This window comes from Amphiura filiformis, chromosome 10 (assembly GCF_039555335.1).
Source record: "Amphiura filiformis chromosome 10, Afil_fr2py, whole genome shotgun sequence".
NCBI lineage: Eukaryota > Metazoa > Echinodermata > Ophiuroidea > Amphilepidida > Amphiuridae > Amphiura > Amphiura filiformis.
Genome location: NC_092637.1, coordinates 64040089 through 64066186, shown reverse-complemented (window position 1 = coordinate 64066186; position 26098 = coordinate 64040089). Strand labels below are relative to the sequence as shown.

The 26098-nt window shown below is 36.8% G+C and overlaps 1 protein-coding gene across 2 annotated transcripts in view; it reads left to right on the top strand.

Annotated features, from left to right (window-relative positions):
• The window catches only part of LOC140163158 (general transcription factor 3C polypeptide 4-like), a 74291-nt gene that overhangs the window by 22653 nt on the left and 25540 nt on the right, over positions 1–26098 (top strand). For both annotated transcript variants that reach the window (XM_072186539.1, XM_072186540.1), the window contains exons 8-14: positions 2341–2507; positions 5461–5590; positions 17292–17375; positions 21481–21586; positions 22219–22319; positions 23112–23356; positions 25132–25246. In XM_072186539.1, the coding sequence (XP_072042640.1) occupies positions 2341–2507; positions 5461–5590; positions 17292–17375; positions 21481–21586; positions 22219–22319; positions 23112–23356; positions 25132–25246 (948 nt within the window). The remainder of the gene's footprint in view (positions 1–2340; positions 2508–5460; positions 5591–17291; positions 17376–21480; positions 21587–22218; positions 22320–23111; positions 23357–25131; positions 25247–26098) is intronic.

Sequence of the window (26098 nt, the reverse complement as noted above, 5' to 3'; positions counted from 1 at the left end):
TAGACCATACAATATTGCTTGATAAACTCTATCCTTATGGTTTTAGAGGTATTACACACAAATGGTTTGAGGATTATTTGAGTAATAGAAAACAATATGTTTATTTAATGGTGTTTCATCTCAACAGCAAAATCTTACTTATGTGTGCCACAGGGTTCAATACTGGGTCCACTGCTTTTCATCATATACGTTAACGATATTCACTTAATTACTGATTCACTTGATGTGATTTCATTTGCTGATGACATCAATTTATTTTACTCTCACAATCAGTTTAATGTTGTTGAGGAGGTTTTCAACAAAGAGCTTATTAATGTGAATAGATGGTTCCAGGTAAATAAATTATCTGTCAATGCTAAAAAAATTAATTATATGTTACTCGGTACCAAGAAGAACACAAAACCTGAGTACAACTTGTTACTCTTTCTTGATTCTGACAGAGACTCTACAGCAAGAACACCGCTTGAAAGAGTGCCAAGCACTAAGTTTCTAGGTCTTCAAATTGACCAGAATATCACTTGGGGAGAACATATTGATAATATTGTTAAAACATGTTCAAGAAATGTCGGTATCATTAATAAATTTAAAAACTTCCTCCCACATGAGGCGTTATATACATTGTATTGTTCGTTGATATTACCGTATATCAACTATGGTATTTTAGCTTGGGGATGTGCATGTTCTTCATACATAAATGATCTTTATAAAATTCAAAAGAGGGCTCTTCGTATTATACATTTTTGTAAGTGCAAGTGATTATAGAAGTAGCACTAATCCCTTACTGATTAGGTATAATACTTTAAGTGTCAGGGATATGTATACATTTGAACTTGGTTTATTTATGTACAAGCATGAAAATGGATTTTTACCAAGTGTTTTTGATGATTTGTTTGTAAAACAGTCAGCTAAGATCCATGACTTAAACACCAGAAATAAAGATCATTTGAGGCTTCCTTTTATCAAAAGAGCTTTCTGTGAAAAATCTATTAAATATGCAGCTACTTAAGTTATGGAATGATGTTGATAACAGCATTAAAAGTTCATCATCGATTAATCAATTCCGCCATGTATTTAAAAAACATCTTATGCAAAGTTACTATTAACTCTTATTGTATCTGGTTTATATAACCAAATTGGATATTTATATTTTATATTACTTATTTGTGTTGTGCATTTTCTTATTTACTATTGTTAACTGTTATTTTTCATGTATTTAGGTTAATTCATATGAAGATATGACAGCTTACTGTTACTTCATTGAAGTGACAGTCTGCTGCCATGTCAAATGATGAATTAACCAATCAAGGGATCACAAGGGATCACTGTGATTCCTTCACTCTCACTTATATTATGATTTTGTATGTATTCTAGCTTTTTGTAATTTGATGAGTGAAAAATAATAAATGAAATGAAATGAAATGAAGACAAAATTAAGAAAAGTCTTGGTTTTTCCAAGGAAATGTTATAATCATTCACAAAATGTGACTTCAAGGACCCATAATTATGGCGTTAAGCAACATGTCATCATTCTAATTCGATTAAAGGGGCATTTTGTGATCCACAGCCACAGGCATACCGGAACGAAAATTTTAGAAGACAGTGGCCTATGAAGCAGTACACACATAATCATGTATAACTCACAAACACAAAATCTGAATCAACTGAAATGTTGGGAATAAGCTAGCTTTCTTCGTGGGTATCTACTGAAAAATGTCATAAAAAGAGGATGCTAGGATCACGAAATACTCCTTTAAGGGTGGTCTTAACCCTGGAATTTTCAGGCCTCATAACTACTAAATTGTTGGTCTAAAGAATATAAAAGTGTACATTTTTATATTTGAGTTGCTCTATGAAAAAGGACATAAAATCTAAGCCACTAATCTACCCCAATTACTGGCAATTGCCCCCCTTGTGCTTGCTCTCTGTTCCTGGTCTGGTCAGTTAACTGCTCATTGCCTCAAGGATGATAATTGTCAACAATTATCATCCTTGAGGCAATGAGCAGTTAACTGACCAGACCAGGAACAGAGAGCAAGCACAAGGGGGGCAATTGCCAGTAATTGGGGTAGATTAGTGGCTTAGATTTTCACACCTCTAAGCTCTTGCTGACAGCTTATCAGTAGGGATCAGCAGGGTTACAATTGTATGTCCTTTTTCATAGAGCAACTTATAGTATGGCAAAGAGTTGATGAATTCACCTGTAAGGTCAATTTTGGGCAAAAATGCTCATTTTTAGAGATATTGGCCCAAAAATGTTCGGACAACGTTACAATAACATTGGCAGTTATGAGGCCCAAAACTTTCCATAATTCCCTTAATATGTAATTTCTATCATTGTAGGTTGGTTAGCTATTGGATCCAAAGAGGGAACGATTAGCATTTTTAAAGTAGACAGTACTGGTATAGACTCTCCTGTTGCTAACCATTGTGTGGATATCTGGACAGACAAAGACCACCTGTCTGTGTGTCAACTCATGTGGGGGCACACCACACCTGCTGATTCACAGGTAGGTGCAACTCACTCCCACAAAACCCAGAACAAGTCGCAAAACTGACCCACTCCCAAAAAAACCCAGTGTGTGTTGGGAAGTACTAAAAGACTCAAATTGGAAATGCTTGATTCCCAGGAAAACAGCCAACGCCGCAGCAGACAGCAGGCCCACAGACCCTAGAAAGAAACATTTTAAGTAGGTTATTTCACCTTGAAGGCACGTAGGCCTATATTCTTGCAAATATGGGCTAACTTGCCCCCAGACCTTCCAATATGCCACGAATTAGTAGGACTTCAACTCCAGGGTATCTACTGGTCAGTTTATATTCTCATTTTATCATCTTCTCTCCTGAGAGGGCCTCAATAGGGTTTTTACAGTGTAGAAGCCCTCTGGCTTCGAGGGCTCCGCCCCTGGACCCTGCCGGGGTCATCGCCAATCAAATAAAAAGCAAATTATCTGGCAATATCTTCTAACTGTTGATAAAGAACCCCACTTAAGGGCCCCTGGACCCCCGGCCGTGAGGGCCGAGAGCTTCACTCGCTACGCTAGTTCCGCTTCGCAAGTTTCTCATTTTATCATCTTCTTCATAATGAGGAGTTGTGAAAAAAAATCCAATCTATAGTAAAATAATTGTCATATTAGAGTGATGATTATGATATACTCTTTTGCAATTTTATTTTTCATTAGTTCATTTTTGTCCACAGTATGTGTCCGACTTGTATGTGGGTGGTGGTGTGTATACGTATATATTTAAACATTTGTAACCAGTGTGAATACATGCACATGAGAAATCTCTATATAACTGTGGGTCAGGATAGACAGACATCAACACTTCCTGGATGCAGTTACAGGCATATGATTTTTCAGCGGATTCGCTGGAAATCCACTGATTTGAGACCAAAATCCGACCCCCTGAGATCAATGTAAACCGTTGAGACATTGGGGGGGTAGAAACCCCTCTAAGCTCCTGAATATTGGCAAAGAGCATCTCTCTCTTTTTTAATGAACTTCTTGTTTCGGCCGTGTGCGCCGTGGTTGCCAAGTCATAAGGCAAATACCTGCTGAAAAAACACACAAAAATTCGCCCAATGTGTTTTTCCTGCGAACATGAATGGAAAAACTGCCGATTATTCATGAATTACTATTTTAAAAGTCACCCAAAGATGGTTTTATAGCTCGTATGGCAACACCGAAAAAAACGCTATTGTAATTTTACTAACGATTTCTATGATTGGTCCATTTTGACGTCACTTGCCGATATAAACCAATCACTGATAAGCTTGTATTCTATTGACATATGTCGGCCATCTTTAATTTTGACAACTGATATTGCGTGATCGACAGGATTTGTTTATCGGTATCGAACCAGAATCAAGATGAAAACGCTTCAGAAAAATGAAGCGTTGATAAAGATCTGAAAAACAAGTTCCACTGGAGCTGGCTGGATCACGAAGTGAAAGTAATACATGTTAAAGATGGTCGCGAATTGAGCTGTACGGTGGAGGTAAAGCTTATTGCTCACTGTGCGGGGACATGATATCTTATGGATCCAAGGGAAGAATTGCTTTAACGGACCATATTACCAAATCAGATTTGTAGAAACCCTCTGTAATAAGTAATAAGTGAGGTTAAGTATTTGATTTTCACTCACATTGTACTAAAAAGTGGTATTTTTTCATTCAAATTAAACATTTTGTCTTCATTTATGTGCCTTTTTTTCCTGTAAAATTGCTCTCCTGAGAGGGCCTCAATAGGGTTTTTACAGTGTAGAAGCCCTCTGGCTTTGAGGGCTCCGCCCCTGGACCCCGCCTGGGTCATCGCCCCTGGACCCCACCAGGGGCCCTGGTCCCCTGGCCGTGAGGGCCGAGAGCTTCACTCGCTACGCTCGTTCCGCTTCGCAAGTTTCCTCCATTCTGGCAATTACCTAATCACATGCCTGCAGTTACTACTACCGATTCCAGAAAAATACAGCACTCAAATTTGGGTTTAAAAATATTATCCTGTTTTGCCAAATGAAAACATAGCTGAATCCTAATCCTTTAGTTAGTTCTAACTGGTAAAACAAGTCAAATTTCAATATTTTTGCAGGAGGGAAAATTTTGGAGGGAAAAATGGGCCCAAAACGTGCATAATTTGCATGTTCTCTTACAATTGTCACAAAATTCTAAGACTTCGCACAAGTCAAAGCATTCAAAATCTTGCGTATAGACTATTGATCTGATGAAGAGTTGGCTCATAATTTTAATATTTTATATTATTTTTGACAATTGAATACATGAATACAAAACCCACCCAGTCCATGGGAAGTGATTTTGAGAGAAAAACCTGTGTATCATTTTAATTCCTTCAGTTATATTTACCTGGTCAATATGGTAAGTTTTACTTGCAAATGAGTGGGTTAAACTGTATTAAGTATGACAATTAGCATTTCAGGGTTCATTTTAAATTCTGGACTTGGGTGGTTTTTTTAATCATATACAAAGACAACAATGTTGGAATGAGATTACCACTAGTAAGATAATACAAAATAAAGCACATAGGTATGTATAATGTTGATAAGCATTCTGCCATGTAATATAAACCACACACTTTCCTTTATTAAACCCATTTTTTTCTTCAAAAGTCACTCTCCAGCAATAAATGTTTTACAAGCGGACTTTTATACATACTGGATTTCAATCAATGTGTTACAAGACTCAAATCATGGACTTGGGTGGTTCTTTCATACATGCTATTTTTCACATGCTCAATAGACACAGAGGATGAATTTGAGTTGTTTTTTCATACATATGACAGGCCTATGTATAGCAACAATTTCTCATGCTTAACTCAATTTGGCCACAGTATGGACTTGGGTGGGTTTTGTATTCATATATTCAATTGGTTGTGAAAAATGTTATAAATGTTTAACATTATTATTGGCACTGTAAGTATTGTTCACCAACCTGTGGGTGTTGTTGTTTTTCAGACTAATAAACCTCTGCTGGTGGCAACTAAAGGCACCTTTACCATGGTATTTATGCTGGACATTACCGAACAGAATGTCAGCCTTGTACATCAGAATCATGTATGCGGACAACATGCAGTGTCAATTACAGGTTAGTTTTATCAAATGGTTATAAAGAAGGGGAGCAAAGAAAATTTGGCTGAAGCGGGACTCGAACCGGTGACCACTGGTTTGTGGGACCAGTGCTCTATCTAGCCTTTTGAAATTCACACTCCATGTCTTCCATAGTGGGTGTATGGATTTCAGGGTTGCTGATTTTGTAATATTTTTTTTTAAATGAAAAAAATTGGATTTTTTTTTATATTTGAGTTGGATTTTTTAAAATTTCAATCCATTTTTTATTTATTTTTATTCCAAGAACTGCTATACCCCATGATCAAGTCAAAAGAGACCAGTGGAATGCTAGACATGCACAATCATATCAGGTATTTACACAAATTCAAAACATGTTTTTACATGTGAAAATTTCAAAGAAAAACATCACATGTGGTAAAATCATGGGAAGAAACCTGTTGAATTCTGCACTTGAAGATGAATTTTTGCAATAAATAAAGTGACATCATAGAGGTATTTTAATTGTATCCAAAAGTTGTAGAAACATTAAGTAAAACAGTCAATTCTTCGTTGAATTGATTGTTTTACTTCATTCCTAATGTTTCTACAACTTTTGGATACAATTAACATACCTCTATGATGTCACTTTATATCTATTGCAAAATATTCATCAATGTGATTTAAATCAAACAACCCTGGTGGATTTCAACTGGAATGCCATATAGGCCTATAGTTACTGTTTGGTTCATAGGCAATCATAACCCTCTTCACACAGGTGCCAACTGCAGATGACAAGGTTAAAATTTTCTTTACAAATTCAAATATTTTAGAATTGTACATTTTCATGACCATATTTGGAATCAGCATGAACAATGCATTAAAGTGAGTACAAACAAGTCCAGTATTGGTTCAGTTTGTTCGTGAAATAGCTCTTGATCTTTTGAGAAAATAATCTCAAAACTTCAACTTTTTATGTTGAAGCCTGTTGCTCGAACACAGAGCATTGGCATGTACTCAAGCAATCACATTGATTAAAATATTACAAAAAAAAACCATCTAAGATGTAGACAAAGTTGTAGATTTATATATATAATCATAACATGTACTCAATTTACATATACTGTTTGTAAATATTTAAAACAAACCGCTTCAATGTCCTTGATTTATAGCCATAATTTATGAGAAACAAAATAATTAATCCAAATATTTATTTTAAAATAACAAAAGCCTACAAAATTCTAGATTTATAGCTGTAATATAATCATAACATGTACTCAATTTACGTACTGTTTGTAAATATTTAAAAACAAACCGCTTCAACCAAATAATCTAAATATTTAGTTTAAAATAACAAAAGCCTACAAAATTATAGCTGCAATATAATCATAACATGTACTCGATTTATGCGCTGATTGTAAATATTTACAAAACCCTTATATCCTTGATTTATAATGGTAATATTATATACCTTCAAAGTTTGAAAACTGAGAAAACAAGCCTGAAAAGGGAGAAAGTTTTGATTGGCAATGTTTCATCCCCCACATTTCATTAAAAATGGATATTTTGCACCAATGGAAACATCATACATTGTATTCCTTTAACACCCTCCCCCCCCCACACACACATACCGATTTACCTGAAATGTTTTTCACATGGTTGGTAACTACATGATATGATAGTCATAGTCATGGTATATTTAATTGCACATAATTTCAGCATTTAGAGACACAGTGAGCAATTTGCGCACCGTGACGCCCTCAATTTTTCTTGAATTTCTACTTTTAGCATTCAATTGTAATCCTCAATGCTATGTAGAACTAAGCCAGAAATGCTTTAATTATAGCATCTATGATTATAGTAAATTTATAAGTTATAATTATTCTACTTATAGTGAGACACAAACTTGAACAAAATACAACATAATATTTTTAAACAATTATTGTCTCTGTAGATAGAAATAGAACAAATTCCATACCGGAGCCACCATACCAGATCCACGGCTCCACCCTGACATTTTTTTCACTATAATCATAACTGAACAATACTACATGCCTTGTGTAAACTTCAGGTATTATTTTAAAGAGTTCATCAGTACCTTTTTTGTCTAGATTAGATAGGTATCCTTTAAGTTTTTGAAAATTTATAATGAATGTTGAAAATCTCACTCAGGCGTCACATGCTCCACCCTATCAGTGCAGCGGTTCAAGGCACATGGTCATAACCTCCACCAATATCATTTAGAATCTATTATATCCTCTATGCAGGGATGGGTACATTTCTCTTACAGTAGGAAAAGAAAAAACCTAAAAACGTAAATGAACAAGTACTGTATTTGTTCCAAGGAGTAATTTCGGAAGCAGTAATGATCGAGAAAAGATGAATTTCTGGCCAATATAATAAATTCCTGGAATAAATGACATTATCACACATTAAAATATAGTACACAAGACTCACAGGGTTTACTAACCCTCATAGTTGTCAACCACAGATGGCAAGTCCCAAATTTCTCTAAACAAATTAAAAAAGTTCAAAATTGTACATTTTCATGACCATATTTGGAATCAGCATGAACAATGCATTAAAATGAGTACAACAAGCCTAGTATTGGGCAAGGGGTTCTTGAGAGAATTGATGAGCATTATACACAATTTTCTGTTTCACCAGTGATGTGCTGACAGGTCCACACAGGCCATGGTAAACTGTATGGTGAGCCCTGCCTCCACAGGTTCTGCCAATGATAAGCCCATTGGCTAGTCACTTACACTGACCAAGATTCACCATACTATACAGGTGTTATACAGCCAATCATGTAATTGACTTGTTGAACGGAAATATTAAACCTATATCTATGATATATCAAAGCAATCTGATCATGGTGGTCCCGCCCACCACAAGTGCTGCCATTGATACGCCCATGGTTGGTCACATACACTGGTGATCACTACACATAACAGGTGTTATACTACAGCCAATCAAGTGATTGGTTTCATGAACTGAAATATTAAACCTCTATCGACAAACTGAGTGTATATGATAAATTACAGCAACCGGGACAAAACTGATCATTTTGTGATATGCAACACAGCTGACAACATCACCATGGCTAAACACGGCCGTCAATGGAGTATCCCTTGTAAACTCATAGGCTATGTAGCGTTGCCACTGGTGTTATATTTGCTTTTATTTGTGTGTATACTTCTGACTGTAAGTGGACAAGAAAGTGATGAGATAATTACTTGTAAAGAAAATCGGGTGATATGGGGAGGTATCACCTGTCAAGTGAATTGCAAATCTAGCTGTATCTGCACCTTGGATAATGACACTATAATTAGTAACTGCACAGATGGAAGCGTGTCTGCAACTCATGTTCTGTATCCTTTTGATGAAGTGCGTGTTCTTGACTGGAGAGACAGTACTTTGCATAGCATAAAACCTATGGCATTTGAAAGTTTTGGCAGCTCCTTACAAGAATTGCGGATATATGGTATTGCATTACAAGAAATACCGCCTGGTGTGTTTGAAGGAGTGACAAATTTGTGGTCTTTAAACCTGAAAGACAATGCATTGCAAGAGATACAGCCTGGTGTGTTTGAAGGACTGGTAAGACTGGAGAAGTTATTCCTGTCTACCAATGCATTGCAAGAGATACAGCCTGGTGTGTTTGAAGGACTGACAAATTTGTGGTGGTTAAGGCTGAATGACAATGCATTGCAAGAGATACAGCCTGGTGTGTTTGAAGGACTGACAAGTCTGAGATGGTTAGACCTGAATGACAATGCATTGCAAGAGATACAGCCTGGTGTGTTTGAAGGACTGGCAAGTCTGGAGAGGTTAGACCTGGATGACAATGCACTGCAAAAGATACAGCCTGGTGTGTTTGAAGGACTGACAAGCCTGAATGAGTTATACCTGTATAACAATACATTGCAAGAGATTCAGCCTGGTGTGTTTGAAGGACTGGCAAGTCTGGAGAGGTTAGACCTGAATGACAATGCATTGCAAGAGATACAGCCTGGTGTGTTTGAAGGACTGGCAAGTCTGAAATGGTTAGACCTGGATAACAATGCAGTGCAAGAGATACAGCCTGGTGTGTTTGAAGGACTGGCTAATCTGGAGGAGTTATACCTGTCGCACAATGCATTGCATACAATAAAGCCTGGTGAGTTTGAAGGACTGGATAATCTGGAGATATCCTCGAACAGTATTTTCTTACATGAGCCAGTACTCCACACTTTTGGATCACTGAGGAGACTAGTATTTCTGAGGTTACACAACAACAAGCTACACTTTCTCCATCCGAGCACATTTCAAAACCAAACCAGTCTCATAGAGCTGAGACTTGACCATAACGAGCTTCATTATCTTCCCAAATACATTTTTGACAGTCTCATTCAATTACAAATTTTAAACCTGGCTCATAATTATTTAAGTCAAATTCCAATACTGTCAAAGTGCACCTCTTTACAAAGAGTAAACATCAGAGCTAACTCACTGCTGTGGATACACAGTGAAGTATTTTCAGGGTTGAATAATGAAACCACCATCGTGGTCACCAGAGCTGCAATATGTTGTTATGCATCATCTGTCCAGTGTGAAAGTAATGAGCCACCTTCTCCATTCCTAACATGTGAGCGTATGTTGACATTTGACTTACTTCGAATTGTTATGTGGTTTATGAGTATCTTTGGCATATTTGGAAATATTTATGCCCTGTACACCAGATTTAGGCATAGGCGTGATAGTAACAAGGTCCAGTTTCTTCTCATCACAAACCTCTCAATATCTGATCTCACTATGTGCATATACCTTATTATTTTGCTTTCAGTAGATGGGTATTATGAAGAATTTTTCCCATCTAATTCAGAAACCTGGCGAAGAAGTGTGTTATGCAGATTTGCAGGGGCCTTATCTGTATTATCCAGTGAGGCTTCAGCTTTCTTTATAACACTTATAAGCATAGATAGGTTTCTGGGCATTAAGTACCCATTCGGTGGTCGACGCTTGGGTACAACATCAGCGCGTTTGTTAATAGGCATGCTTTGGTCACTTGCATCTTGTTTTAGCATCACCTCCTTTGTATTAGCAGGCTTTGATTCTGATGTTTACAGAAATTCAGAGGTTTGTGTTGGTCTGCCGATTTCAAATCTCAAGGTTTATAATGAAAGTTTTATTACCACCTGGGAAACGATCAGATCTAGCTCTGGTGTTTGGGTTGGGGAAACTGTTCAAACTAAAGCAGAGAATACCCTTGATTATAGCAGGGTATCCATGTATTTATCTACTGCCATTTTTACAGGTCTCAACCTTTTCTGTTTCTTAGTAGTGGCCTTCTGTTACATAAACATTTTCAACACAGCTAGAAAGACTAGCCAGGATTGCGGACGTTCTCGACAATCAAGTGAAGAAATACGCATGGCTATGAAAATGTCTCTTCTTGTCCTCTCTGATTTTTTTTGCTGGGTACCAATTGGGATTGTATCCATCCTTGTCCAGGCCGGCGCAGTTGAAGTCAGTCCTACAGCGTATGCCTGGATAGCAACATTTGTACTGCCAATCAATTCAACCATCAATCCATTTCTGTATACCTTAGCAGGGTTTTTATTTAACAAAGAGAAATGTCCATGTTGTAAAAACAAAGGCCAAGAAGAGAATATCCAGATGAGAGAAATTGCTGGGCAAAGAGATTAAATTTGTTTTAAATCACTACTTGCAGACAAAGTTGAGTTCAAAATGAAAATAATATGTTTATGAGTTTTATAATATATGGATTGGTTCCTGTGCAACATTTGTATATTTATAGTATTTTAATGTTCATAGATATATACATGGATTTTACACACGGTTGTTTGATGTGATCATTTATTAGTTTTTCAAACAAAACATCATGTACAACCCAATTTTTAGGCTTAAACAGCTTAAAGCGGTATCATAATGTATACAAATGCTTTTGAGTGATTTTCAACTTTAATTTCCCCTTATTTACAACATTATTTACTTTCACAGCATTTTTAAAGCTTTTTCGGAAATTACTCTTTCAGGCTTTTAATAAAAATAATTCCTTTTATTATTTGATGAAATGTGTTTATAAAATTTCTTTTTTGCTTGTTTCACCTATTCCACCTGTTTAAATGGCAGTATTGATTACCTACCCCTTGCAAATTAGGAAATATGATTTATGATAAATAGCGCCATCTATAGTTTGCATTTTCTTAATAATGAAGCCAATTCTATATACATCAAACAACCGTGTACAATATTTGTAATGTTGTAAGATGTTTCTGTACAACGTTGAAATGTTTTGAAGTATTTTTTGTTTTTCGTTTTATGTATGGATTCAGTATAACAAAGTTTTACAGTTCTTTTTACAGTATTTATTGTAAGATTTATCATACCGTAAACGTTTGCCTAATGGCACTATCGGCTCTCTTGACATAACTGGGATTTTAGGAACAAACTAAAAGTGCCCTCCCAAAAAAATCCCACCAACAAATAAGGGCACATACCTTTAATTCTTGTTGGGATTTTTAGAGGAGGGAGCTAGCTCTCTATTTGTACATGAAATTTACCCCAAGGCAAAGGAGCCCAGGTGCGCCATTAGGCAAACGTTTACAGTATGGATGGATTCTGTACAACATGTGCATATTTTACAGTATTTTAATGTTCTAAGATCGATTTAGGCTTGGATTCGGTACAAAATTTTTTTGTAAGTTTTACACAGTATTTATATTCTAACATTTTTATGGTTACTGTCCAATATTTACATCTTTTAAGGGGGTACTACACCCCTCGATAAATTTGTGTCTATTTTTGCATTTTTCTCAAAAACTAATAACACAATGGTAACAAAAGTTATGTCTATTATAGGGGCAAGGAATCCAATTACTACACTGGAATTTCAGTGACCCAATACAAGCGGTTCGTTATTTATGATAATAAAAGAGGTACATCTAGGATGTACCTCATTTTCTATCATATATACTAAACCGCTTGTCTTGAGTCACTGAAATTACGGTGTAGTAATTGGATTCCTTGCCCCAATAATATACATAATATACTAACTTTTGTTACCAGTGTGTTATTATTTTTTGAGAAAAATGCAAATATAGTCACTAAATTTACCACAGGGTGTAGTACCCCTTAAAGTATTTTTAATGTCCTAAGCTTTTAGTATGGATTCTCCACAACATTAATATTTTAGAATAACATATGTTACAGTTTTCTTTTATTCTAAGATTTATGTATAGATTCTGCACAACATTCACTTGTTTTATAGTATTTTAACTCTCTTCACGCGGGTGTCGACTGCAGACGACATGTTTAAAAAAATTCAAAATTCAAAAATTTCAGAAATGTAAATTTTCATGACCATATTTGGAATCAGCATGAAAAATGCATTAAAATGAGTACAAACAAGCCTAGTATTGGTTCAGTAGTTCTTAAGATAGCTCTTGATATTTTGAGAAAATATTTCAAAACTTATAAGATTAACATATGGACTGTGTCTAACTTCAATGTTTTACATGTAGATACATTATATGGTTTCTGTATAACATTTTGTTCTATATATTTGAAGTGCTTTGAAGCCGGGGGGGGGCACTTGACTTTGAAGTGACTGGGATTTTGCAGACACCTGTTGGAAACTAGTTATCAAAACAATTTCAAAAAGTCATCAAAATTTGAAATTTTTTGAAAAATAATGAAATTTGTTGAATTTTAGATAAAACAAAACAAAACAGGGTATTCGGTGTGAGATTATCAGAAATTCGTCCAAATTTCTTGGGAAAAGGTGTTCTTTTGGTGACAGGGTGTCATTGGGTGAGAAGCAGTTCAGTAAAACAGAAACAATGGGGTCATTGGAAGAGAAAGAGTTGAAAAATGGGGGTCAAAGTTGCCACACATCCCCGATCACTCATGGCCAAATTGAATAGATCTGAAGTGGTTTGCGACTGCTAGCAAATAAACTCTTGTTGTGTTGATTAATTGTCATGGTCTTGATATTTTTTATCTTACTTTGTATTATTATTGATTCAAATGTTGAAGAATCCACAGCCGTTGATTTTGATCAATCCACAGTATCATGATTGATGACTTGCTCAGAAGAACAATATTACATGTTACCACAAAATGAGCGTAAAGTTGCAAATTGGTAGTTTCGAGACGTCCTGTCTGACTGGGTTGATGTTCTTTGTTTGCAGGGCACCTGTCAGTAGCATGTCCTTTCTTGAATGGCACATTGTGCCCTCATTCACAAAGGACATACAGGCATACTTCTGGCTGGAACAGGTCTGTGTGAAACATAGAACACCAACGCAGTAACCAGGGCATTTTGAAGGGACCAATTAGCGACTTTGCGCTCATTTTGTGGTAGCAGGTCATATTATGTTTTTGTGGAATGCATAAGTTAAAATATTTTTTAAAGTAAAACTAAACATAAAAACTTTGTTCCATCCCTTTTGAAGTTCTGGGGCTCATCCTTGCATTCTGACCAGAGTTTGAAGTAAGAATGATAGGGGAACAACATATGTGACCTGCTCCCACAAAACCAGACATAAGTCACTAATTTTGAAAATTGAGTTTTTGATGTCATCATTTAGTATACATCTTCAGCTTTCATTTGACACCAAAATTATGTTTCTGGGACATGTGGTCCTCATTCTACGGTCTTTCAACTGGGAGGGGGAAGCGACACATAAAGAAAAGGCAAATGCACAAAAAATGGCTTTAAAGTTGTAAAATGATATGTTAAGGACTGGGTTTGTCTCAGAAAATGCTAGATTTGGGTGCTTAAAATGTAAAAGAAGATTTTGGTTTCAATGGTAGGTTAAAGTAAACATTTATTAAGGAATCAAAAAATAATAAAAACTGAAAAACGAAATCTTCAAGGTTTTTCACCCCTTTCCCAACTTTGACTCGCTGTATCTTAAAATGGCACAGTACGACTTATGGCGGGTTTCGTCAGAGCGGGTCACATATACACGCTCTTGTCAACCTACCCCGGAATGTCCAATAAAAGAAAAGAGAAGGAAGGAAAGTGAAAGAGAAGGAAAAACAACACTTGATGCCCCATGTAACTTCAAATGCTGGATTTGATAACTTCAGTAGAAAAAACAAAAGCAAATGAATTATTGCGAGCTATGTACAGGCATAAACCCCACAAGCCTCAGCACACTTTACAGGAATTGTTTGACCTCTGTGACCCAAGACACACCATATAAACCATTTAGCATCATTCTGGGATGCAGCTCTATACAGGTGTAGAACCCCTATCAGCCTATACAATGCGCTATTTCAGTTGAAATCCATACACCCCATATGGAAGACATAACCTTAATCTTTACACAGGGGTGCAGATTTGTAATTCACACTCCATTAACTCCATTTGAAATTCACACTCCCTATGTGAGATCATGTCTTCCATAGGAGGTAGATGTATTTCAACTGGAATATCCAATAACATTGCTAGAAATAAGGCAGGCCCACTGGCCATATGTGAAAATCACCATCTGCCTGCTACCTGACATCCAAGTCGGCAAGATGTATTATAGTAGGGATGACCAATGAACCATCAACTTGATTAGAACACTCCCATAGACATGCAGGGAGCTCAACTGTGCACTGCTTGCACAGACATTTCTAAATTGAGCTCATACTTTTATTTTTCATAATTTTTCTGTAAAAATTGGAGATGTTAATGCCAATTATGTTTTGTAACTATCTTGCAAATTACAGCAACATAACTTATTTCATTTTCCTGTACAATGTAAGTGCGAGTCAAAATTGGTCCATCGCCACAGTGCGCTTAATTGCCAGTGGCTGAGTTCAGCACTGCTCAAGAATGGCACAAAATATTCATGTCAATAAGATCAGGTGAACAACGTGGTGAACAATGTGGCCTACTGAGCTGTAATTTGGCAGAGTTGCCAGTAATACCTCTATCATACCCTCTGTAAAAAGGTTAAAAAATTGAACAAGTAGATCTCTAGTTACAAATTAAATCACCAGCTTCCCTTTGGAATTTTCATACTCCTTTCGAATCATGCTAAGAAGACACCTTTCTGAACATAAATGTGAAGTTTCGTGCTCATTCGATGTATTGTTCACCTGATTTCAACCCTAAACGTTTTCTTATATTTAGGCCTATACCATCTACAACTTGCTGCTGGCTATACCTTGTTTAGAACTTTCAAAAGAAGTACCTGAATGTGCAACCATAACTGTTTCAAAATAGCCCGCGAAAGTCATGCAGCTAACTTCGAGGTCATGCATTGAATTGTATTGAATAAGGAATACTACGGGAAGCAGCACCTTTTGTTAGAAGTCACACATGAGCATGATGAGTGAAGTGGATAACCTCTATTGTTGTGAATGAGTCAGTGACCTTCAATGACACTTAAGATTTTCTTTGCATACACCTACTAATTGGTCATATTAAACCCAATAACATTGACATTTTTGGTTGTGAAAAAAAAAGTTCACCTGTACTTAGTGCAATTTTGATTTTGTGCCATATCAGCCATCTTGGATGATTTTTGCCAAATGTTCTCTAAATGCATGATTTCAATGCCTCGGTTTGAAAAAATAATTTATGCCATTGACTAGTAAAGTGCCATTTCATAAGAAACCCCTTTGATACTTTCACAATATGTTGTTTCATGTTTGCATATATGTGATGCGATCAAGCAAAATCAGTCGGACTCGGAAATATTGATTTTGAGATATAGCCAAACAAAGGAAATATTTCCTTTTGTTTCCTATTGTTTTGCAAACTCTTTAATTGCTCATATCTTTGGAATTGGTTGTTCAATTTCAATGGGGTTTTCTGCAAAATCCAGCTTTGTAAATGCTTTTTACTATCCCATAGAAAACTGACAATTTATTATCGCCGAGTTCCGACTGATTTTGCTTGATCGCATCACATATGTTAAAATAAAGAAATATATAAAGGTAAATATATGCTTATGCCAATTTTGCTCCCAATTGCTATTTTTGGACCTTGTCATTTCATTTCGTGTCAATGACCGGTCAGAATGGGAAACGTTGAAAATTCATAATTCGAAAAGTTTTTGACCGATTTTGACCATTTAACCACCAAAATACTTCTATTGATGAGTTCTATCCAGAAAACGATCTTTTGTAGCAATAGGGGCAACATGAAATTTTGATGGTTATCCCTAATTATAGTCTGTATGTCTTTTTCGAGTCAGTAATTTAGATATTCTGTTTTATTGTATCTCTAAATGTAAGGATGAGAAGTATATAAGTATACAGTTTTAGAAAGGAAATGATGCAAAGAATCCGACTAGCATAACAGATTCCTGCAAAAATAAACAGCTTTTGAGAAAATCTCAAAATTTGATTTTACTTTACTGACTCGAGGAAGGTATACAGACTATATAAGATATTTCCATTACTATTGGTCCGGCCAGCTGATTCCGACATATTTGTTGTAATGTTATAAATATCCACTTAAAAATACCTGAAAATGTGACAACTTTTAAGTTACACTGACTGCAATTTATATATTTATAGACCTTGTGCCTTGCCTCCTTATTTGTTTCCTTATATCTAGCACTGTAGAATAAGCGATGCAGCCAGGATCAACTCCCAAATTTCATACAGTTAGTAAGTTCCATGTACAAGGGAATATCAACCTAATATAACATATTATGAGTGCTGGAGAGAAGGGTTCCAACACATGCAGTTACAAACTAAACAATATAATATTGTATTATCTCTAGGTCTTGATGTGAATGCCAATGTAGCTGTCACCTGCAGTACAGATGGGTGTGTGCAAAAAGCTGTCATAAGCCAAAATGATACAGGTATGTTTAAAGACATTAAAACTAAATGACAAAATGAAGAAAATAAAGTAGTCAATTGATGGAGAATTTTATTGTGCGTAATTTGATATCTTATGCAGCACAGTATGACTTTATTTATTTCCTCAACTTATAGCAAATTTGAATAAAAAAGAGGGCTTTTCAAAAGTAACAAAAATTGACATTGACTTTTCCCTTAAAGAATGCAGATATTGTACACAATGCAATGAGCGTTCATCTGTCACACTGTAATGAGCAGGGCTGTCAACTTTTTGGAATTGCTTGGTGTGAGACAGAGATGTACCAGGATTTGCTGACTCCAATGTTCATCCCTTGATTATTTGAGCCACGGCGCTCGAGAATGTGAAAAGCGGGGGAGGGGTGTAGAACAACAAATTATTCATGACGATGCGTGAGATTTTACTCATTTTTCAGCTTTTTGCGTGAGATTACTCCCTAGGCGTGAGATTATACTACCTTGGCGTGAGACCGTGAGAAAGCGACCCAATGCATGAGACTCACGCCCAATGCGTGAGAGTTGACAGCCCTGGTAATGAGGCCTTCACATAGGTAGCAGAAATCGCCTTGAAGGTTAAATACCACTAATTATGTATTACACGGGTTTCAATGGGAAAATGCCTAATTTCGGGTGGAATTTTCTCATATTCAGAACTCTCACAGTTCAATGCCACCAATATCAGGTGAAACTATATGATTTAGATGCCAAATGATCAAAAATTCAACATAGGTTGACCTGAGACTTTTCTTGTTTTAACGCACTGAACCGTAAACACCTTAAAATGACAGTGCGCCCTCGAAGCTGAAAGTTACAATATGATAGGGCGACTATTTACTAAAAACCGAAGCCGTGCGTATGAATTTTGGTACTATTACATCAAAAATGTCATATAATGAGAGAAAATGTACCATTTTGAAGCATTAAACTCTAAAAACTACTTTTTTGGCTATATAACTTGATCAATTTCAGCGATTTTAATGCAGTCTTTTCGAATGCCATGAAAACAAATAGTTACTCATCGTATTTCAATGTATCGCCCAGGCCTATTAGTGGTCTTTAACCTGAAGGAGGAAATATCAAATGTTGTCACTTTTGAAACTCTACCTGTTGTCATTCAGTTGTGTATATAACATAGTGGAATAAAGTCACATCATGCCAAATGACATGAATGAGGCACTAGTACACAAATAAAATTCCGCAAAGCAGTATTCTCCATATGTCGACTACTTTAGTTTAAGTGTCTTTAAGAAATGGCTTTTGTTTTTGAGTGTTTGGATACTTTTTGTGTGCAGTATAATTATGTAAATGTCCACCACAGAGGCTGTAATGTCTGCAATTTCACTTTCTGAGATATTATGGAGAGGCAACTTTTCCTCAAAATAAGCTTTTCCTTTATGACCCTCTTGCTTGTTTGCAATAAAGTATCCGAATACTTAAAACAAAAGCTATTTCTTAAAGACACTTAAACTAAATTGCAAAATAAAAAAGTCAATAGATGGAGAATTTTGATCATTAAAAGAGTCTGGAAGGTTCAATAGACATCTCTAAAAAATAAAAATAAAAGGCTTTGCCGACATTACAGCACATTGACGGTGGATGGTGACAGATATATTAGAAATACACCCAAATGTATTAGAAACTAGATTTTGCGGTTCTCGGGTTGGGTGGTTCTTGTGACTATCTCTAATTACCCGACACCCGTTACCCATATAGGCCTACTTGCCCTGACCTTTTAAACTACTATGATATACGTCTCTCAACATGCTCTGCACGTGTGCCGTTTTGAAATATGTGTTGAAAATAGGCCTATTGATCCGATGAGATGCACCTGCACGATTAACCACACTGTAATGCTTTCCGATGCTCGCACTGCGCCTGTCGGTGCTCCGCGCACTACGGGATAGCACACCGCTGTGAACGCGAGCACGCACCATGAAAGCACGCGTTAGCGAAGCCACGCCGCACGCCGATAGCGCGGACAGAGGGACTGACGGACGGACGGACACGCCATGATTAGTATTATGATATGCCGATTGAGGGTCATAGCCATTTTGGTTGTTGCAGAAGTGCTGGTTATCTGAAGCATGTGGAAGAGTCTGTTCAGTGGCAATGCCTGTTTAGTTTGTTTCTTGAAAAGGGACCTGGAGTTTGCTTTTTACCATTTTGTGCAAATCTGCATTCTTCTGATAATCGCTTATTCCCAAGTGAAGTCCATTCCATTCAGAGCACTCACAGTAAACCGTGATTAATCTTCAACAAGATTAATGTTGTGCTTCAGTTCTGAAGTACGAACTCTGGGATTTGGTCTTTGAGCTTACTTTCCAAGGTCAATCGAGATCATGGCGTCTCCCAATAGCAGTTTTTTCTTTACCGTTTATACTAAGATCCCCTTACCTCCCATTGCATGCTTTCCAATGATTTGTATCTCTGATATATCTTGCAGGAGGACTTTACAGTCGTGAAAAGTCCCTATGATTGAATATGGAATTGAGATATTTTGCTTTCCCCCTTCATAGATACTAAGATCATTATATGTATCATATAATTCCTCATGTGTTATCACTTCGATAGCTGTTCTGGCTAATTCATTCATGAAGTCAATCATTTCAACGACATCTGGAGAGAAGAAATTGTTAGCGTCTACTTCCTTCCTTGCATTTGACTAATAATTTCTCCTGAGATAAGGCAGTCTGTCTGACAGACTAGCAACGTCCATCACTTCTGGCATATATAGTTGCATTGGTGTCAAAGAGCTAGTTGATGTTGATGCGCCTTCATCTGGAGTGGTTACCTTCTTTAGGAATGACGGGTGATCGGTAATCTTCTCCAGAAATGTTTTTTGCTCTGCCTCTACTTCTTCTGCGTACTGCAAAGAAAGAACAAAATGTATGAAGGAATAAATAAGTTAAAATCGTGTATAGCACCGGCTGACTCGCCATTCAAATTTATAGCATTGCGTTAGCTGTTTTGTTGAATTTGTAAACATGTAAAACAATCTACTCGGCATGTCCGGAGGCTACAACTAAACATGATATTAGGCCTACAACTAATTTGATTATTTGCAACCGTTTAATTACAACAATTTTTCTTTTATATAGCGGAACTACCTTAGAATACATTAATGTCTTCAATAGTATCACACCTTAGAATACATTAATGTCTTCAATAGTATCACAGAGCCCTTAGACCTACCTTTTCTAGTATTTCTATTCCAGTAGCTCTCAATTCTGCATAGTACACCGATTGTGAGTGACCATTTCTATGAAGATGTGATGATGTAAAAGCAGGTTTATTGAACGACGTCGTTTGAATCTTTTACTTTTTGCGTTCCATGTTGACTGAGTAATTGGTGACATGTGAAAAGTACAAGTGGTGCTAAACTGAGCTCATCACTTCCATATGCGCCCTCAATTGCTTATTGTGATATCAACTAAATTTTACATATGGGAATATTTTCATTAATCCAATATATATTGATCAAAAATTGAATTCCCTCCTGCGATTTGTATCTGTCATTGAGTTGACCAGATCACATGGATGTCATTATAGCTAGAGGCAGTATATAACACAAATGGGTCAATGAGTTACAAAAAATGACCTTGTGTGGTATTTGGTTCCCAGGAAGTGAGTTTTGCCTGAGGCAATTTGTGGTTAAAAGTTGATCCCTCACTACAAAAGTTATTACCGTCGATTTGGTTGAAAAAGGAGGTGAGACATGATCAAATCTCTCCAGGTAAAAAAACGTAATGAGAGGAAAATTAAGCTTAAAATTTACAATGCATGGCCTTCTTCCCGGGCCTTCTTCAAGCCGATGCTCTTTTACAGACGTAATTGAGTATCCCCCCCCCCCCAACAAAACTAGTTTTGTTTATAGGACATCAAGATTTTTGTTTGTCCCCTTTACTGTTTAAACAAGAAGGAGAATGACAACTTCACAGAAGAGCTCAGTTATAAAACGATAACAAGAGTGCCTTATAATTGTGTTTAAAAGTAAACTGTGATTACACATTTTTTCAATTATCATCAAATGAATTCCACAGTTGTCTTACCCATGGACCTATTCTTATCATTCAATTGTTTATTTTCCAGGTTTGCAGATTGATGTTGAGTTATTAGAGCCTCCAAAACCATCACAAATAAGACAGTGTGGTGTATCTATATCAACTGGGAGAACCTATGCAGCAGTAGCTACTGAGTAAGTAATACACCATGAGATAATGGTCCTTAGGAGGGGATAAAAACCATCACTTTTCTTAACCATTAGGTTTATGATAGCAGCTTTCAAGGAAGTAGGAACAAAACCTTCTGTTTAAGACATGTCACAAATGGAGGTAATGCATCTATCTGTTGCCGTAAAGCATCCAACTGTCGCTTTACCATCCCCAAAATATAACTGTCATGAACAAAAGCAGGGATAGGGTGCTGTAATTCAGCAAGAGTAAAGTAGATATATTAGATCCCCAGCAGGTTATTATATGAAATTAGTGCAATGCCTAGAGAACCAGTATAAGAGGTTGTTTGAAAACATCATAAACAGTGCAATTGTTTCATGTCAAGTGACATCATTTTCAAGTAAGTCTTTACAGCTGTATGCGTAATCACTGCTCATGGTACGCAGGCTCCTCTAAAGTGGCAGTGTCATTTTTCTGCTTCAAATGACCTTTGACCTGTTTGATTAGGCCTGTGTAATTTACACAGGTATGTTTGAGCTGTCCCCACCTGGGCTTGAATAGGATTGCAATGGCCTGATCATGCTGACAAAAGTGTTTGTTGTTGTTTTGTTTACAAATTCATATCTATTAATTTTCATTTGGCCTTTCAACACAGGTTGTGTCGGGTAGCCAAAAGTGCAGATCGACAAACCAAGATATTTATCAAACCATTGAGATCAGAAGCAGAAGCTGAAGCTCATATTCTCAGCAATGATGGTAAGTGTATATGTTACTTTGCAGACTTGTAACGACATGACATGACTCACATTGGACTTGACTCAACTTTTAGGACTTGCGCCTGTTCAAGACCCAAATCCCAAATGACTTGAACTAGAGATTTAGGACTCGAGTCTTCAATCTCAAATGACTCGACTCAAAACTCTAATGACTTGACTCGACTCGCCAATGCCTCGGACTCGACTCCAGACTCTGCTGATGAAAAGGGTTGCTACAATCTTTCCAGACTAAATAGTAGCTGTAGCACCATATGTGAAGGCTGCAATTTCATGAAAATAATTTGGTGAGGCACAACCTAGTTTCTCATCAGTGGAAAAGACACCCAAAATACAATTATATTACTTCAGAGCTTGACATATTAGACTAGTGCTTGACCAAAAACAATTCCATGACTTCCTCTGCTTATTATTCAATAATTAAAGTGGACATTAAAAACCATTAAGTGAAAAGGAGAAACATACAATGCTTCTTTGTTGACCAAAGTACTCTGTAGCCTTATTTTCAGCATGGGGACTTTTTCTAAGACTTGGTAGGCCAGGTGAAATAATGGTATCAGCCAGCCACACCTCGCTCTTTTTTATGTTTTTCCAAGCTCTGACATATTATTAAAAACTGTGAATTTGGTCCGAGTGAATCTGATCAAACAAACAAACAAACAAACAAACAAACAAACAAACAAACAAACAAACAAACAAACAAACAAACAAACAAACAAGCAAACAAACAAACAAACAAATAAATAAATACTATTCTTGGTTATTCTGTCACCAGGTCATCTCTGCACAAAGCTAGACTCCTTAGAATTCTTCCGACAAATCACTGTTGCCAACTACACATTACCCAAAGGGTTAGAAGACTTGGCAGGAGACCAATTCTGGAAGACCCCAGAGCTCCAGAATTGCGCCTACAAGCTGAAACTAAGACGATATCTGCTGAAGATGAAAATAGCATCAGTGCAATTCACTATTAGTCAGAGAACAAGAGGCAGGATGCATGAAGTCAGCCCAGAGCTACAGGTAAGACTAATAGATTGTTAACTATTAGAGTACCAAAAGCAGAATGCATGAAGTCAGCCCAGAGTTACAGGTAAGACTAATAGATTGTTAAATGTTAGTCAGAGCACCAAAGGCAGGATGCATGAAGTCAGCCCAGAGTTACAGGTAAGACTAATAGATTATTAACTATTAGTCAGAGTACCACAGGCAGGATGCATGAAGTCAGCCCAGAGTTACAGGTAAGACTAATAGATTGTCAACTATTAGTCAGAGAACCAAAGGCAGGATGCATGAAGTCAGCCCAGAGTTACAGGTAAGACTAATAGATTATTAACTATTAGTCAGAGAACCAGAGGCAGGATGCATGAAGTCAGCCCAGAGTTACAGATAAGACTAATAGATTGTTAACTATTAGTCAGAGGACCAGAGGCAGGATGCATGAAGTCAGCTCTGAGTTACAGGTAAGACTAATAGATTGTTAACTATTAGTCAGAGAGCCAGAGGCAGGATGCATGGAGTCAGCCCAGAGTTACAGGTAAGACTAATAGATTGTTAACTATTAGTCAGAGAACCAAAGGCAGGATGCATGAAGTCAGCCTGCAGTTACAGGTAAGACTAACATTTAATGTATGAGAAAATAATGTGCAATGCTCGGAATAATGCTATGAATAAACCGTAACCATCACCTACATGTATAGACCAATAAACCAACCTAAACGGTATGACACTTGAAATGGCAGCCATGTTATGGGCAATTTTAAGTGTTAGAGGGATCATAGGTCTCTAGGTCGATTCCACAACCATTCATAAACCTATCACCTGCTTTATTGTATTATCATACGAATTGCCCTGTGGAGGCCTCTTGATGGACATATGTTTTGAATGAGAACGAATGGCGTAGTACTCGATAGCAGAGCAGGGGTCGCATTTAAGGAGTTTGCACGTCCAGGGACTCCTTATTTTTTTATTTTGGCCATTTTGGACTCCTTAAATCACAAGTTGAAAGTGACCAAAGGGTCTGATAAAAACTGTATGGACTCCTTAGTTTTACGATGCACGGAGGCGTAAATCAGTATAAGAATCGTCGATCAAAAGTAAAAAAATAAAAAGATCAGTAAATCTTCCAAATCATCATAGGCCACAGACACTAATAAGTTCACTGGAATATTTGACAAGTTACAAAGTTTAGAATTTCGGACAGGTCGACTCCTTAAATTCTCATTGGACCCCTTAAATGTTGGTTTTGCAGGTACCAAAGGGTCCAGAAAAATTAAATTGGACCCGTTGATTTTTTGTGCTCGCGCTACCCCTGCCTCAAAGTTGAGGATAGACTGTCCCACTTAATTTGTGAAAAGTTGAAAAGAAATGGGGTTTCATATTGAATTTGAAAAGTATAAATCACATTGGGTCTAAAGGTGTGCCAACACTTTTCTTTGATGACTTTGACCACAATTTTTTATTTTTTAAATATAAAAAAAAAACAAGAATCTAAGCTAATTGAATGGACAGTGGAAACTTGTTTGCTCAAATTTTCGAATTAGGACCGTATAGTATTTTTATACCTTAAATTATCCAACAGGCGATCAAACTTGAAAAAAAAAAAACCTCTACGGAAGACATTACCTTAATCTTCTACAGGGAATGTGCATTTCAAATAGGGTCAACTAAATAGGTGACTCCATTTGAAATATATACATTCTTTGTGTGGAAGATTAAGATCATGTCTTCCATAGGGGGTGTATGGATTTCAACCAGAATAGCCTGATGACCATTCAAACCAACCTTTGTAATTTCAGGTGTTACTAGACTCTACAATAGATGACATTGTGTGCACTGAAAACCAGCTTGTATTACTACATATAAAGAAAGCACTGCAAGCTTGGAAGACTGTGGAAGAGGCTCAGCCACAAAGTAAGGCACTCGTTTAATTTCAAACTCAATTCAAGATCAGCATGATGATTGTTAACCCTAACCCTCCTGTATACTACAAAATACTACTTGATATATGCACTGTTCGTGCATGCATCCCACGTGGGGTGATGACGCAATCGCCCTAAGTGATACATGTATATAGGCACGGTTTCGCTGGCCAGCGAAGCCCAAGACCCGTGGCAAAGTGTCGCCGACCGAGTGCTTGGCATGCGAGGGGTCTCGGGTTCGAATCCGCCCAGAGCAAACAACTTTGTTCTTTCTTTTCTCTCTTTATTATTTCCTTCTTTCCCTTCCCGTCGCCAAAAAGCACTTAGGCGGTTAGGGTTAAGTAAGGACATGTATTGACAACTTTACCAAAATCACCAAGCACAACAAAGTTTAAGTATGAAACGGTAAAAGTGGACATTTTTGTGGAACATTCAGTTTTGCATTTTTCATGCTCAACACAGCTACAGTGAAGATAAAAATCTGCTAATTATGTTCTTATAGACAGGCCCAGGCCCGTACGCAGGATTTCATTTGGGGGTGCTGATTTTGAAAAAGTGGACTTTTTCCAGGGGGGGGCAATTTTGTGAAAAGTGGACAAAATTTGGACCTTTTTTGTCCAAAAAAGCATTAAAAAACTGCTTATAGATATAGGTGTATTATGTGACCCGCTCTGTCAAAACATATTAAAGGTATACGAAGTATTGTTGGTCGAAGCAATTATTGAAAAATAACACTTTGGTGCTTTGCAAAAGTTCATTCTACAAATCATATACTTTGAAAACTTGCTTAATTTATTGTTGTTAATGAGTTATGTACGTTTTACAAAAGTGTTGTTGTTTCAGC